At 31.6% G+C, this 14,072-nt stretch overlaps 1 protein-coding gene across 2 annotated transcripts in view; it reads right to left on the bottom strand.

The window, feature by feature from the left end:
- Positions 1-14,072, bottom strand: part of LOC129224005 (ciliated left-right organizer metallopeptidase-like) — a 78,913-nt gene that overhangs the window by 14,309 nt on the left and 50,532 nt on the right. For both annotated transcript variants that reach the window (XM_054858398.1, XM_054858399.1), the window contains 5 exons: positions 12,279-12,381; positions 4,558-4,627; positions 4,332-4,431; positions 3,556-3,654; positions 200-295 (listed from right to left, as the gene is read on the bottom strand). In XM_054858398.1, coding sequence (XP_054714373.1) covers positions 200-295; positions 3,556-3,654; positions 4,332-4,431; positions 4,558-4,627; positions 12,279-12,381 — 468 coding nt within the window. The remainder of the gene's footprint in view (positions 1-199; positions 296-3,555; positions 3,655-4,331; positions 4,432-4,557; positions 4,628-12,278; positions 12,382-14,072) is intronic.

The raw sequence follows: 14,072 nt of genomic DNA, 5'->3' as shown, positions 1-14,072 counted from the left end.
CATCAGGTTAAAATCATGCTTCAAATTGTTAATTTTATCCATTTGTCTCAAACCATGTAATCACCTAAGTTTACATTAAAGTTTATGCTGAAATATATGGCAAAGAGAATTATGATGTAAGTTGTAGAAGTAAAAATTCACCAATTTGCAAATAAATTTTCAAACTTGCAGACAAAGTTATAGCAGTGGAACAGCTTACCTTTTTTGCATTGTCACAAGGCATCCATGTTGAGTTATACAGAACTTCATAGGAATTTTCAGATGAGCATTTAATAAATAAACATTTTGGCTCAGGCTAAATTTAAAAAAATGGTTCTATAAATTTTCAATGAGTAAATAATAGTGGATACATAAATGCAAAACAATTAATTGGCCCACAATCTAACTAATAACAATAGAATTGAAACTTGGTTTCAACTTTAGCTATGCTAATACACTTAAACACTTAATTTTTTATTTAAGTACTAGCAGTACCAGCACGGCGACACCCGGGCAAAGAATTCAAAGGAAGTCTGTTGAATAAAAAAATCACTCTCTCCCTCTTATGTAAAATGATCATTTTTCAAAACAACCTTTTAAAGTCTCTTTGGAATTTAAAACTATTCGCCGAAACATTTTAAAAGATTTACAGCAGCTTTAAAACTCAAAATAATTATCCAACTGTATAGTTCATTCCTTAACACGCCAAGCAACCATGCTACAGTAACCCTGCCTTTAGAGAATGAAGCGGTTTTTTATCTGTAATTTGAAATGTTTCAACAAATAACCAAAAAAGACATCAAATAGTATCTTTCAAATGTAAAATAATTCTGCAACTCTATTGTTTGTCGCCAAACTTGCCGAGCGACTACGCTACCGTAACCCAGCTCTTAGCAAGTGAAGCGAACTCCGATTGATTAGCTATCCCATCTGTCTAACAAAAAAAGAAAAAAAATCCGTGGGACATTCGAAAATCGTCCTCAGAAAAAAAAAAGAAGTCGTACATTTCATTCGGTTAAAACAAATCAAAACTTTCTTTGGAATTAAAAACAATTCGCCAAAACATTGAGTTACATTTACAGTTGCTTTAACACTTAAAATAATCTTCCAACTATTGGTATCGCCTAACTAGCCAAGCAACCGCGATACCGGAACCCAGCCTTTTTGTGAGTGAAGCGGACTTCTTTTTTTGCAATTAAAAATGTTTCGCTAAATAAACAAAAAAGGTGTCAAATTACATTAACAGTAGCTATCAAAAGTAAAACTTCCGCAAATCTATAGTTTATCGCCAAACTTGTCAAGTGACTCCGCTGCCATAACCCAGCCAATTAGCGAGTGATGACAACTCTGATTGATTAGCAACATCATCAAAGAAAAAAAAGTTCCTTGATTAAAAGGAATCCTCCCTTCACCCCTCTGATGTAAAATAATCAATTTCTTTTACTAAAATGCGTATACACGTTTTAAATATTTTTAAATACCTAAAAACAATTATTTTCAAATAAAATATTTCGCCAAATAAACAAAAAATACATCAAAATTACATTAACAGTAGCTTTTAAGTTGTAAAAAAATCCCGCAACTCCATTGTTTATCACTAAACTCACCAAGAGATGCGCTACAGTAACTCACCCAATTAGCGAGCAAAGCGAACTCCCACTGATTAGCGATCCGATGTTTTTAACCAAAATGTTTAAACGAAAATTACCCAGCAGAAAAACAAGGTAATTAAAAACACAGTACATCTAGGACGAAAAGGAAATCTTGTATCCTGTAACCCATAAAATGTAAGAAAATTTAAAAAATATGCTTACATCGTCGTCATGTCAGCTCCGTCTTTTCTAATTTCTATTTTAATGGAACGTTCGCATTTATTTATGAACCGATATATTCATTTAGCAAATAATTTTACATGTTAATGGATCATAAGTCTATTTGGTGAATTACTGGGGTTTTTCATTTGGCGGACTTTTTTACTTTAAATGGTTTGGTTTAATTTTTTCGAAAATTACTTTTCATTTTATTAGTTTTGTTCCAAGTCTTGTTTTTTGTTCAAAAAAAAAAAAGCACAGTGATAAAATAATGCATGGTTTCGCAAAATAAATAGTTTCTACGTAGGTTTAATCAAACGTGCTAGCAATAATCTAAACAAAAACAATCGCCAAGATTAATAATGTGCCGTAAAGTACCTATAACGAATAAAAAAATGTGTGTCCAATATAATGAAGGTAATAGTTTTCAAAGAGAGTCAACGGCTCTTAAAAATGGAGGAAGAAATGTCTTTTTGAAATAAATTAATTTTTACTTCAAACGCTTATAACTTTTCTTGTAGTCATTTTTCAATGCCCATGGCTCTAGTCCTTGCGAATATTTTCGAAATGCTTACTTTTTACAGGCTTTCCAAGGGTACAAAAACCCAAAAAAATTGGACCATTTCTTGGCATAGACGTATGTTCAAGTGGACATAAAATTGAGTTTTAAATTAATGTCTCCATTAATTAGCATCCTACGTAAATGAGGCTGGAATATTCGTAACCCTCGTAAATTTTCGAAAAAAACTCTTTAAAAACGAAAAGCAACTCTTTGCAATTGGAAATCATTTGCTAAATAAACAAAATATACAATAAATTGCATTAACAGTAGCTTTAAAATGTAAACAAATGATCACACAACTCTATTGTTTACAGCCAAAGTCGCCAAGTCACCACGTTACTGTAATCCAGCCGATCAGTGAGCGAAGCCAACTCCGACCGATTAGCGCTCCGATCTTTTGAACGAAAACTTTTAACACTTCATATGTTGTCTAATTTGTTCTTTCCACCAAAGATAAAGATGTTACATTGCACTGATCTTTTGTGTGCAGAACTACCCTGTTGTAATTTATCTGGACGAAAATAAAATTTGTTTCGTCTTTAAATTCCATCATCTTTTCCTTTAATAATGTACTGATTAGTTAGATAATCCTTAACGTACTCATGACACTGGTGCCAAAACTCAGATGGATTTGAGCCGAGAAACAAATGTTGCTAGGTACGGTACTTTCTGATCATTTGGTTAGGAAAACCTAAAGCACCAATCCAGTCACATGGTTCAACTACTACGACAGAACACATGTTTTGCGTGAACCTTCTAGTATTTTACTTTGAAATATATTACAGGACCTAAAATCGTTGCTATCAAGAGAGATAAATGAAGGAGTTTCACTCTATCTCTCTCTCTACGTTTTATCTATTCTCAATTGACATTTCACAATAGGAAATTTCACTACAAAAAACAGAGCTGGCTTTATTATTGTCCTTTGGCAATGGGTTAAATATTTATTTCAGTTCTCACTGAACAATAGGTTAAAATAAAGATGACTCATTTGGGAGATATAACCATCCAATGCTTAAAGTAATTAATTAAGAAAAACGTTTCCGATTCGATCCATCGAGCTTCAAAACCATGCTTGCAACAACTTAATTACACACAAAAATTTTGAGCAAAATCGGTCCAGCCGTTTAAAAGCCTTATGGTGACAAACGTCCGCACAGAAGATTTTTATGTATTAAGATGAAAGTGAAACCAAAATCTTACATTGCCTCCTCCAGTTTGAGTAATAAAACATTTTTGCGAATAATCCAATTCATGAGCTTCTATACCATGCTCTAATTCATGTTGTTTATCACAACTTTCCTAAATAAATAATTAAAAAAAAAAGTTTATTACACACATTGAGTTAAAGGCAATTTATACACAACATTCATGCAAACAATTTTTTCTTATAGTTTGCAAATTACAAATATGTATTAACACACTGGAACAAATAAATGATTTTCAACAATATTATTGGCATGCGTCTAACAATATGGCAAAAAAAAAAAAAAAGAAGAAGAAAAAAAAAAAAAAAGAAGAAGAAAAAACACAAGTGTTGTAGAAGAAATTTTTAGTTGGCTGATTGGCATCTTTAGAAGGATTAAAACAACAAGATTATACTGAAAAAGACCTCAAGTACCCTTTAATTTTTACAAAATTTAAAACTGTTTGTAGCTATGCTTGAAATATTAATAATAAACCAATGCTTTCTAAAATGGCACATTTCAACCACTCGAACAAGGTAAACTAATTAATAACATAATTAACAGAATGTATTGACTTTTTGTGAGCAGCTTTACGAGTAAAAAATCTTTGTTATTATTTCCGTTGAAATACTTCTTAATTTGATACTGTTCAGGAACACTATCATAAGACTTTTTAAATATTGTTATAGTTAATATTAATCTTTAGAACAATGAATTTCAAAAAATCAAAAATATGCTACATTTATATTACTGCAAATTATCTGGAAGGTTTGCGCCACAACATTTACTTACTTTCATACTGGGTTTAAAAACACCACATGACTGATCTGAAGCAACACTTTGACAATGGGTTATTCCTAAGTTCATAAGATCACAGCCTGATTTATTAGCACTGCAAAAAAATACAGAAAAACAATGTTCTATTTTGTTTGGATGGAAAAAAAAATGAGATACATCTTTATTTGAACATGTTAACTTAAACTTGAAATACAACTACATTATATCATTTACTACAAACCTTACAGTACAAAATTCATTGTAATTCTCATTTTCACAAGCTTTTGGAGAAATAAAATCACATCCTTTTCCTGAAAAAAATAAAATAAAGAAAAAAAGGGAATAAATTCAAAACTTTCAGAAACAGTATTTTATTTTCAAACTGAAAAATATGACTTTATACCATATGTAAGTCAATATAAAAATTCTGGATTAATTTAAAGTTTACCAAGGAGTAAATTTCAAAATTGTACCCGATTTCAGGAATGCCGATTTTGTAGCAGTTAGGAAGAGTTTGGTGGAGGTTTTTGAAAAACGATGATAATCATCAACAGTGGAGTTTAAACGGGATTTAGGGGGGGCGGGGCGGGGGAGGGGGGAGATTATGGACCCTGTTCCTTTTACGAAAGAGTAAGCTCCTGCGAAAACATAGCTCAAGTGGTTATCAAGGGAGGTAAAAAATGCTTTTAAAACTATAAGCAGGTCACTTTCCATTAGTTTACAGATATTAGTAGTTATTTTAACACAATATTATATTATAATGTTGGGTGCAATTTCAAGTATCTGGTAAGGATTACGAAAAAGAGAGTTGCAGTAGATCATCTTAATAGAAATTCTACAAGAGGCTTTTCCTCAGGTTAATTCTAGGAAAGCTAGCAACAGTTAAGTAGGTTCAATGATTGACCAGAATGGGAACTTAGTTCTAAAGGATGGAATATTGCTAATATTCTTGATTTTTTTTTTCTCTGCTGAAAAGGGGGAAAAAATAACTGCATACAGTGACTACCAACTTAAAATGAATTTTTAATCTACCATTGGCCATTTCACAGGCTCAGATCGTGATAACAAATAAACTGAAGTTACGTCATACCACACGGGGTTTTGATCAACGAAGTATTTCTACCATACACAAGTACGCATTAGGGTGGTTCAAAAATACATGTAAAAAAAAAAAAGGTTTCTCCTAGATAACGGGACAGCCCTCAATATTTTTAGACTTCTGGATAGTTTAGTAATATGCAGCAATAATTTTAGCTTCCCATTTCAACAGAAAGACGGTGCTCAACCCCCTCCCCCAAACTTCATACATATGGTGAGGGGTCAAAAAAATACATTGAACTGAAAAAACAATGCTACATATCATAATATACACTAGTAATATTTATATACATTGCAATAAAATACTTATTTACAAAAAAAAGAAAAAAAAAAAACAAACAGCTGAGGAAATTAAATGTTTCTAAATTTGTATCATTTCTATGCTATGGCTAATGTTAAATTAAGGGGTCATTGAGTACCCTCTTAAAATTTGAGTAAGATACTGAAACTTTTACAGCACAATAATATTATTAAGTCTAAAAAAATTAGGGGGTGTCCTGGACTCTACTGAAAAAAGTTTTTTTGAACCACCCTAGTTCACATGTGTTTCAAACGGAATTGGGAGATTTAAGCAATAAGTGAACAAGACTAGTAGAAAAATTCTGAATCAATTTCAGAGGAACTTGTCATTTTTCTGAAAAAATGAGGGGAAACTTAATGAAAATTTTAAAATAGTTGGGACAAATTTAAAAAAATTAGGACACCTCCGACCAGTGGCGCACTTAGAAATTTCTCGAAAGGGGAGTGGGGGGGGGGGGGGGCAGGATCGAAGGTCCACCATTCTCATACTATAGTACTCCAAAATGCATCCAAACATATTCTTTTGATTTTATCAATTTTCGGGAACACAAAATGTTTTTAAAAAAAATATTGAATAATTACTTAGCATTGATTAATAAAATAAATTTATACATACAATAATTACTGAATTAAAATACTAGAAAGCACAAGAACGAATGTATTTTCTTTTCTCATAGTTAAAAATAAAAACAGCGAAACAAAATCATCATTCTAGAACAATTTAAGTTCTCATATCGTCTCTATCGTAGTTCTATTTTGTAGGAAAAGTAAGAGAGAAAATAAATTTTATTTTTTTTCACTTTTTTAAATCTGAAATTATTGTTACCTTTGCTTGGAATTATTTTATGTACTACTTACATAAGATTATAGTCAATTAAAAAAGCTCAAGGGCCATGGTAGGGGTCCGGACCCCCTGGACCCTCCCCTTGTGTGCAGCACTGACTCCGACCACTGCTGTATCTGAACAGTTGACAAGAGCAAAGTACAAGCTAATTTACATCCTTACAATTTTTTAAACATTTTATTTAATTTGAAAACTCCAGGACCAGACAATATTTTATTTGTTTTTTCCCACATAATGGTCAGCTAGAAGCTTGATAGCCTAGCAGTCACTAATAGAAATTCAAATAAAAAAAATCTTTATTTAAAAATGAGGAATTGGAAGAATCTCCTCCTCTACTAATTGATTTGTTTCTTTTAACCAGGGAGGATGTGCAGGGTTCATTTTATGACTCCAAGCCTTCTGCTAATCGTAATTGCCAAAAAACTATTCACCAGTTCATTCTTTTATTTTCAGTAGCTGAGTTTGCCCCCCCCCCCCCCCCATCTAGCTTTTGGTAGCCGTTTTAATAGATTTGGGGCATCTGTGCTCCTCTAAAACACGTTTAAGTCAGTTACTGGGGTCATAAAATGACCCAGCGTGTCCTGCTGTTTTCTTCATAGACCAACTATTTCGAATAGCCAATACGGTTATTTTGTTTATATCCTTTCAATAGTGAAGTTAGTTTATGTAAATAGTATACCAAAACCATACAGGAAAGAAATAGGTCCTTTTCGAACATTTTTTACTGAAATTGAATCAAATAATAGTTTTATCAATGAAAAATATGGATCAAAAGATTTTTTTAGAAGAGAAATTCTTAGATCATGAAAATTTCAGTGAATATGACACAGGGATGGAAATACTTTAAGTAAAGCGAATAACTGTGATTTTATAATTGCAAAACATGATGTAAAGTGGAGTAAAGTGAGACAAGATTGCCTTGAATGTATGGATATTTTCTTTTTTTTAATTTTAATAAATAATGAAACATTTTTAGCATTAAGTATACTAGTTTCTGCATCAAAAATATCAATAACAGCATTATAGTTGTTATGAAGTTTGTAAAATTCACTTAAAGCGTTAATATTCTCTGTGTATCTGAATTTGATTTAAAGAACAAATGTCGAAATGGTTTCATTATAAGTGTGATGTAAAGCCCATTTATAAATCGCACATCCATCCAAAATTCAATTTTAATGTCAAAAATTATAAGATGTTATGGTTTTAACCGTGAACAAGTCAAAAAATGATGTTTTTCTTAGCGTATGACTGGGTTTTGATCTGGAATCATTCAATAACCCCCACACATCCTAACGCTCGCCCAGGAAGGGCATCTTCTTCCAGGTTAAGGACAGACTGAAGTATGTAAGTAGGAAGAAAATAAGCTATAAACTTAAAACAAAAACTTAATTTTATCAATAAACAAGAGATTTTTTTTTCTTTTGTACAACAGAGAGGATAGACACATTTTTCCAAAATCAACATACAAAAAGTGGAGGCACATTTTTATACGAAAATTCTAACTTGCTTTAATAATAAATATTGCTTCAAACATTTTCCACACCAAAAAACCTAATGTTTTCCGGAGAGATGAACATTAAATGTTGATTGAAATATGGTATTAATCTGTATATGTATATAATGTAGCTTGTTTGTTCATGTATGTATGTAGGCTCCACAAAGCCCCAACAGTCTATTTGAAATAAAATTTGGTAAAAAACACCATTCTTTGGATGAGGTAATGCACTAAGTCCATTTGAAAATTTAAATTACTTTTTTTTCATTTCCATTCATAAGATAGTTTTTCAGTAATAAAAAGTAAAAATAATCACTTCATTTTCACAAGTGTTACATCACTATGATCCTGATTTAAAAAAAAAAAAATCTCAGATAGAATTTGTTAGAAAACTTGAATAAGTATAGATCAGAATCAGATTCAAAACTAGAATCTTATTCTTCCAAAAAAAGATTGGGTTAGGCCTTTATTACTCAATGAAGCTTTTTGAAAGAATGTATTCCAATAACTGTTAATTTGGATTACAATTTCAAAATAAGCATGTAAGTTTTAATTAAAAAAAATATTAGTTTTTCTTTCTTTCTTTCTTTTTTTTTAACCATTTTTCTTTTTTAGAGAAACCAGCCAATAATGTTTGCCAAACATAAAAAAAATTCAGCCGAAATGAAACTTATTTACTTTAAGATCATCCGATTTCTTTTTAAGCTAAGAAAAATTTCTTTCATATAGGAACAGAATTAACTGAAATAAAGCTGACTTTTCCTTTTTGGTAAGTTTGCAATAAATTTATTTCTACATAATATAGCTTTGTTCCACCTACAGCAGTCTATATGTAATTGATATCTAAGATTGCTTTTGAATTTATTTTCCTGGCAGAAATTTTTTGGTACCAATTGCATTTTATGAATATATGATCTTATATATAACCTTAAAATATATATAATCTTAATATATAAAAATCAATGTCCTGAGATAACATATATATATATATATATCAACGCACAGTCGAAACCGCTGAAGCTTCAGACTTGAAATTTGGCAGGCATGTCCGCATGATTACAAAAGTAACCACTAAGAAAGGATTTTTCAAAATCTCAATTAGTTCGGGAGAAATTAATTAAAACCCCTTAATTTCTGCGAAATTAAAACCTGTCATTGAAATTCAAATCCCTTATTTTCGAAGGCTTTCCTCCATTCAAATCATTATTCAGTACTTCATCTCAACTTTTGGTCGATAGCGAAATATAAATTTGATATTGTTTTTGTTTCTCACGTGATTCTTCGAGGCCTTTCTCAAGTCAAATCATAATATTTCTGTCTATTGCTTTCATTTTTTCAAAACTAGAAACGAAGTTTTTAAGAACATCATCACAGGTGGACTATCCTTTTGAATTTAGAAGAGTGCAGTTTCCTGTTAAAGTTTGCTTTGCAATAACCATTAATAAGTCACAAGGACTGACATTAAAAGTAGCAGGGATCGATTTAAGAGAAGACTTTTTTTCACACGGCCAATGTTATGTAGCTTGCTCCAAAGTCAGTTCACCAAGCAGCTTAATAATTTTAGCACCAGAAAAAAAAAAAAAAAAACTAAAAAAGTTGTATACAAAGAAGTTCTTGCTTAAACATAGGTATATCAATAAAATGTGGATGGCCTGTGTTTGCAAAGATAATCAATACTTTAAAAGGATCGTTAATAACAGTTAAAGATCGGTTAAGGACAAGGGCATATATGTCCAGGGGCCCCGGGATCCTCCCCAAATTAGAAAAAGTTATAGGTAATAAGTAATTATTATAGGGGATTTTCGAAAATAGGTGCACCAAGCACTGTTAACCCCTGCTAATTCCATTACCCGAGCAATGCCGGGTACGGGAATGCTAGTAACTCATATATATTTTAAGGTTGTGTTTTCAGTGTATTTTCTCAATGGTATCTGATTCTCAATGGTATGGTGATGAAAATGGCATGGCATTCATTAAAATAACTACTGTTCTCAAAAAAAAAAGTAATTGAGTTAAATCTATTTGCCTATCCATTAATACATGTCAGCTTACCAGGAAACATCACGAGTTCAGTAATCATGAAAAAAGTTAAAAATGGTCGCATTCGAAAGAGTATCTTTAGAAAAAAATTTGACCCAAATATTGTGTGCCCTCGTCCTTTTGTTTTTGAGATATGGGGGGTCAAAGTCTGTCGAAATCTTACGAAAATTCGCCAAATTTAAAGACTTGGCAAGAAATAGAAAATACCACGTGATTTCATCGCATGCGTCTAGCAAGATTCTCATTTCCATTCCTGGTCATCTGCAAAGCGCGTAAACGATGTTTTGAATTAACCCTTTACTTGTGTGGGTAAAATTAAAATGTAACTAATTTAACTTTGTAATCGTGATAATAATGCATTTCAGAATTTAAGTGCGTTTCAAGTGTGTTTTACTTAACCAATTTAAGTTTGTACTCTTGTAATGAAATGTGTTGTAAGTAATTAATAATTATGTACGAGAATTAATATGAATAAGTAAAAAATAAAACATGCTTGTTAAAGCTTACATATTGAAAATAAAATGGATAGTTTTTGATGTTGAAAGAACATGATCATGGATTGTAGTATCCCAGCTCTTATTTATTTTTTCAAAAGTTATTATCATTCATGAAGTTTTATTGTCTGACCACTGCTAGCGAAAATGTTTAATTTTTAATTTAAAATCGAAAAAAATAATAATTAAAAAAAAGAAAACAACGAATAGTAACTGTCAAAAACTTGCACAGCAAAACTAACGATGTCAGAAATTACTTCATAACAGATTCTTATTAAAAATTTTATAGTCGACGTTCATTACAACAACCCCTGTAGTTCGAAAAAGTCTGTCACTGCAATTGAAAGTCGCTATAACGTAAATGCACATCATATTGCATGTTATTTAGTCATTTTTAAAAATACTGAAGTCACTTTTACCAATTATGTTTCACGTTAAAAGGGATTTACGATCAAATACGAGCAAAATAAAAATTAATACAGTTTTTTTTTATTTGACTTGTTAGAGGGTTTACACATAACTTGAAAACGATACACATAACGAAAAACACACTGGAAATAACTGACAGAAATCTTTTTTTTTTTTTTTTAATTTGAGCACATGGTTTGAAATCTTTAAAAATGTCTTTTTCTTCGTATTTAGATACTGTTGAAGACTTCAGATTTACGACTTTTCAAAAAAAAAAAAAAAAAAAAAAGACTTTAAAGTGTGTTTACCATTTCTCTACGGTTATCATATTTTTTTTTAAACAGTTTCATCATCGAATAAACTCTTTCAGTGGAAATATTTCACCCGCAGAAGCATAAAAGTTTTAAACATCAGTTTTTTAACAGACAGTCTTAAGAATAACAAAAAATTCCATTGTTTTTACAATAAAATAAAACAAATATTTCGGGCTGTGGCGTTTCCCCTATACAGTTGCACGTTAATATCCCGGAACACAAGCCCCCAAAAATTTCAATGCCGCAATCTGTGCCACGACACCCCGCGCCATGGTAGTCACCCCGAGTAGACAATTAATGCGATACTTCTCACGCGCTTTGGTGGTGACCAACTATGGAAGTGAAATGTCTTGTCAGATGCAGATGTTGAATTCGCGCCGTACCTTCCATTTCTGAACAAAACTCGCTAAATTTGGCGACTTTACTAAAAATTTCGGCAATTTTTAAGACATCATATTTCGATAACGTGGTCACGAGGGCACGTAGTTTCAGTGCCATAAACATGTTTTCCAATGCTCTTTCGAATGCCACCAATTTGGAATTTTTTTGAATTTCCTTGATCGTGATGTTTCCTGGTTAGGAGTAGAAACATATTTAAGCCAGAATTTGAAATTTCATGATTTGGCAAGTTAAATGTAAAAAAAAAGAAAAGAAATGATTTTTGTTTGTGTACCTTCGCTATAGAAATCAACACCAATAAACGAACTTTCTCAGTCACATAGACAAAAGATGATAAATATCACATTGGTACACACAAATGGATCAGCAAAAATGTGGCGTCACCAGTTTTTTCTTTTAAATACAAATCAGTTTTACTTAAGCGTTAAGAAATTATTCATTAGCGTATTTCTTACTTGAAAGTAAAACTGGTATGGCACTGATTTCTTCTCTTTTTCTCAATACAAGTAACATACAAAGCTGGGTAATTTTGCTAATAATGACTAATATTTTATAAATTATAATGCATACCTTTTCCAAATTGAAAATGTTCTGAACCAGAATAATTTATTTCATACCATCCAGTACTTTCAAAAAGCGATAAAGTAATCTTGTCTAGAACTAAAATATCATCCTGTAATATAAAAACTTATAAATCATCTACTACTTTAAGTTGATTGTGAAAAAAAGTTGTAGTTACATGAATAAAACTTTTAAAATCAATAAATTTTGGAACATAAATAATTTTGCTCACAGACTGATTTAGGTTTTGATCAAAACCCAAATCAGATGTTTGCCCCTTTCAGCCGCAGAAGAAAAAGTACCATAACTTGGTACTTGCATTGTTTGAAATACACCAAAATCTCATTTTCAACCTTATTTTGGAGTGGAGAAAAAAAAAGTCATTTGTTAGAATTTATTTTAATTTATTCTTGAACACGAATTTAAAATGAATTTAAAGCATGCAGCCCAGTACAAAAAAGCACAACACCTCTGAAAACGCGATGTAAAATCGATGTCATATAGGAAAAAGAAAGAAGCAGAAAAAGAATGTTAAGTAACTAACTGTTTTTTAAGCTAAAAATGAATTTAATGCAATTGTTTTATTTGTTATAGAAATAAAAATTCAACAATTGCTTCAACCACACTAAAGTCAGAGCATTTGAAAAACATTGTGTCTTGTTCATTCATCAAAAAAAGAAAAAAAGAAGCAATTCCTATGCCTAGCGGAAATTTTTAACATTTGTTAACCTTCTAAACCTTACACCATATTTGGTAAAGTTAGGGGCTCTGCAATTTTTCAAAATTACAACTCAAAAAAAAAAAAAAAAAAAAACTGTTAAACGATTTTTGATGATGTTAGAAGACAAGGTGTTTAGTAGTTCATCGCCTGGATGTGTTGCAAAATTGAACCCCTGGAAACGATATTTGAGACGCTCTTTAATAATGATTTTGGCTGAGCGAGGGGGGCTTCCAAAGCGTAGCGTTTTGAGGATTTTCTAATTTTTGGACCATCCAGGAAAAGGAAAAAAAAAAAAAAAGAGAGGAAGAAAGGAGGGGGGGGGGATAGGAGGTGTGGGACCTGATTAACTGAGCAATAATCTGTAACTAATGAAAATTTTAATTCTAATGTTCTTTTTAAAATAAATTAAATTTTTTTTTCACAACATTCTGTACTTTTTCCTATTAAAATTGCTTCATTTTCCCAAGGAGCATTTGTTTCTTCTCTTTAATAATATGCAATATTTTTGAAAAAATATTATATTCAGTCCTGGGTTGGGGGGGGGGGCACTGTGCACGATCTAAGTTCGGACTGCAGAAGGTCAAAAAACAAACCTCCAAAAATGTATAATTATTTAAAACGTCATTAATAATTTTTACTTTCTATTGCAATATTCTACAGCGCCCCTGTAGATGAATTATGGCTCTCCAAGGTAAATATTTTGGGGAAGATTGCCCGTCGTGTCTCACTAAATCAATATTTTAATTCAGTTTGACATTCAACAAAATTAGTTAGAGCCAAAGGTCAAACTTCAAATTTTCACCTTATGTCCTAGCTGTCAAAATGGGACCTTCTGTTTCAATGAGATCTTCTATCCTTGGAACTAATGTTCACTGGATCTTTTGTCCGCTGGATCGTCTGTCCATCGGAGCTTTTGGACATATGTGGATATTCAATCCGCGAACCTTTTAGTTTTGAACCTTTTGTCCGGGCTTTGGACCCCTACTGAATCTTGTCCCTAATGCATGATGTATCCCAAACGGCAGAGATGTGGGCTGAGGTTTTGCCAGGGAAATTCTTTAACATTCTTTTAAGTACAGTGA

The sequence above is a fragment of the Uloborus diversus genome, chromosome 6 (assembly GCF_026930045.1).
Source record: "Uloborus diversus isolate 005 chromosome 6, Udiv.v.3.1, whole genome shotgun sequence".
Classification (NCBI taxonomy): domain Eukaryota; kingdom Metazoa; phylum Arthropoda; class Arachnida; order Araneae; family Uloboridae; genus Uloborus; species Uloborus diversus.
Note: the sequence above shows the minus strand (reverse complement) of the source record. Positions and strands in the feature narration are given on the sequence as shown.